We start from the raw sequence: 713 nt of genomic DNA on the forward strand, positions 1-713 counted from the left end.
TGTGTAAACTGTAACAGAATACATAATATTTCTGGAAATCTGAGTTTATCTTAATAGTCCAAGAACAATGCAGAATTTTCCGAATTATATTAGAGTTAATAATCCTAACGTAAACATCTGTATGTGGTTTTTTTAATAACTCAATAGCTAACCGACAAGGAGAATATTTATTGTTTACCTTACAAGCACCCATGGACGTTTTGGATGAAAAGAGATCCCTTTTACACGAGCAGATTTTGTCTCAAATTTTGTTAACATCTCTCAGTAAGTATTTCACAAAATTATGTTTAAAGAACCATTCCTCGCTTCTAAACCTTGCTAATTTGTCACGAATCGCGACACGTCACGACGTCATTAGCACTGCCATGAAATACATACACATGTATAGATCGCGAATGGAACATTTATTTTATCGTATAATATATATCGTATCAAATTATGTTATTCCAAATTTTGAACATTTTTTTACTATAATTATATTTCTTTGTATTTAAATGAATCGTCTGCTTAAAATTTCTAATAGATATTTTTTAATATTACGTATATTGTATGAACCGAAAGAAGAGGCTGGCCTTCACCTCTGAATCCCAATTTTTTTAATGTTATACATATTTGAAGTATTTATTGAATAGAGTTCAACGATAGCAGTTTTGAGTTTAGGAATCTCTCCGCTCGAAAGTTATTATACAGAAAAGATTGCAAATTTTGTCGTG

At 30.4% G+C, this 713-nt stretch overlaps 1 protein-coding gene across 1 annotated transcript; it reads right to left on the reverse strand.

Moving 5' to 3' along the window:
- Nucleotides 1-178: 178 nt before the first annotated feature.
- On the reverse strand, nucleotides 179-382 carry LOC112212003 (coatomer subunit alpha-like; the record flags this gene model as incomplete). The annotated part of the gene is given in 1 exon segment (XM_033324254.1): nucleotides 179-382. A coding segment is annotated over 1 exon segment (80 nt), but the record flags the coding sequence as incomplete, so codon positions are not given.
- Between the last annotated feature and the right edge of the window lie 331 nt (nucleotides 383-713).

The sequence above is a fragment of the Bombus impatiens genome, unplaced genomic scaffold (assembly GCF_000188095.3).
Source record: "Bombus impatiens unplaced genomic scaffold, BIMP_2.2 scf_1916, whole genome shotgun sequence".
Classification (NCBI taxonomy): domain Eukaryota; kingdom Metazoa; phylum Arthropoda; class Insecta; order Hymenoptera; family Apidae; genus Bombus; species Bombus impatiens.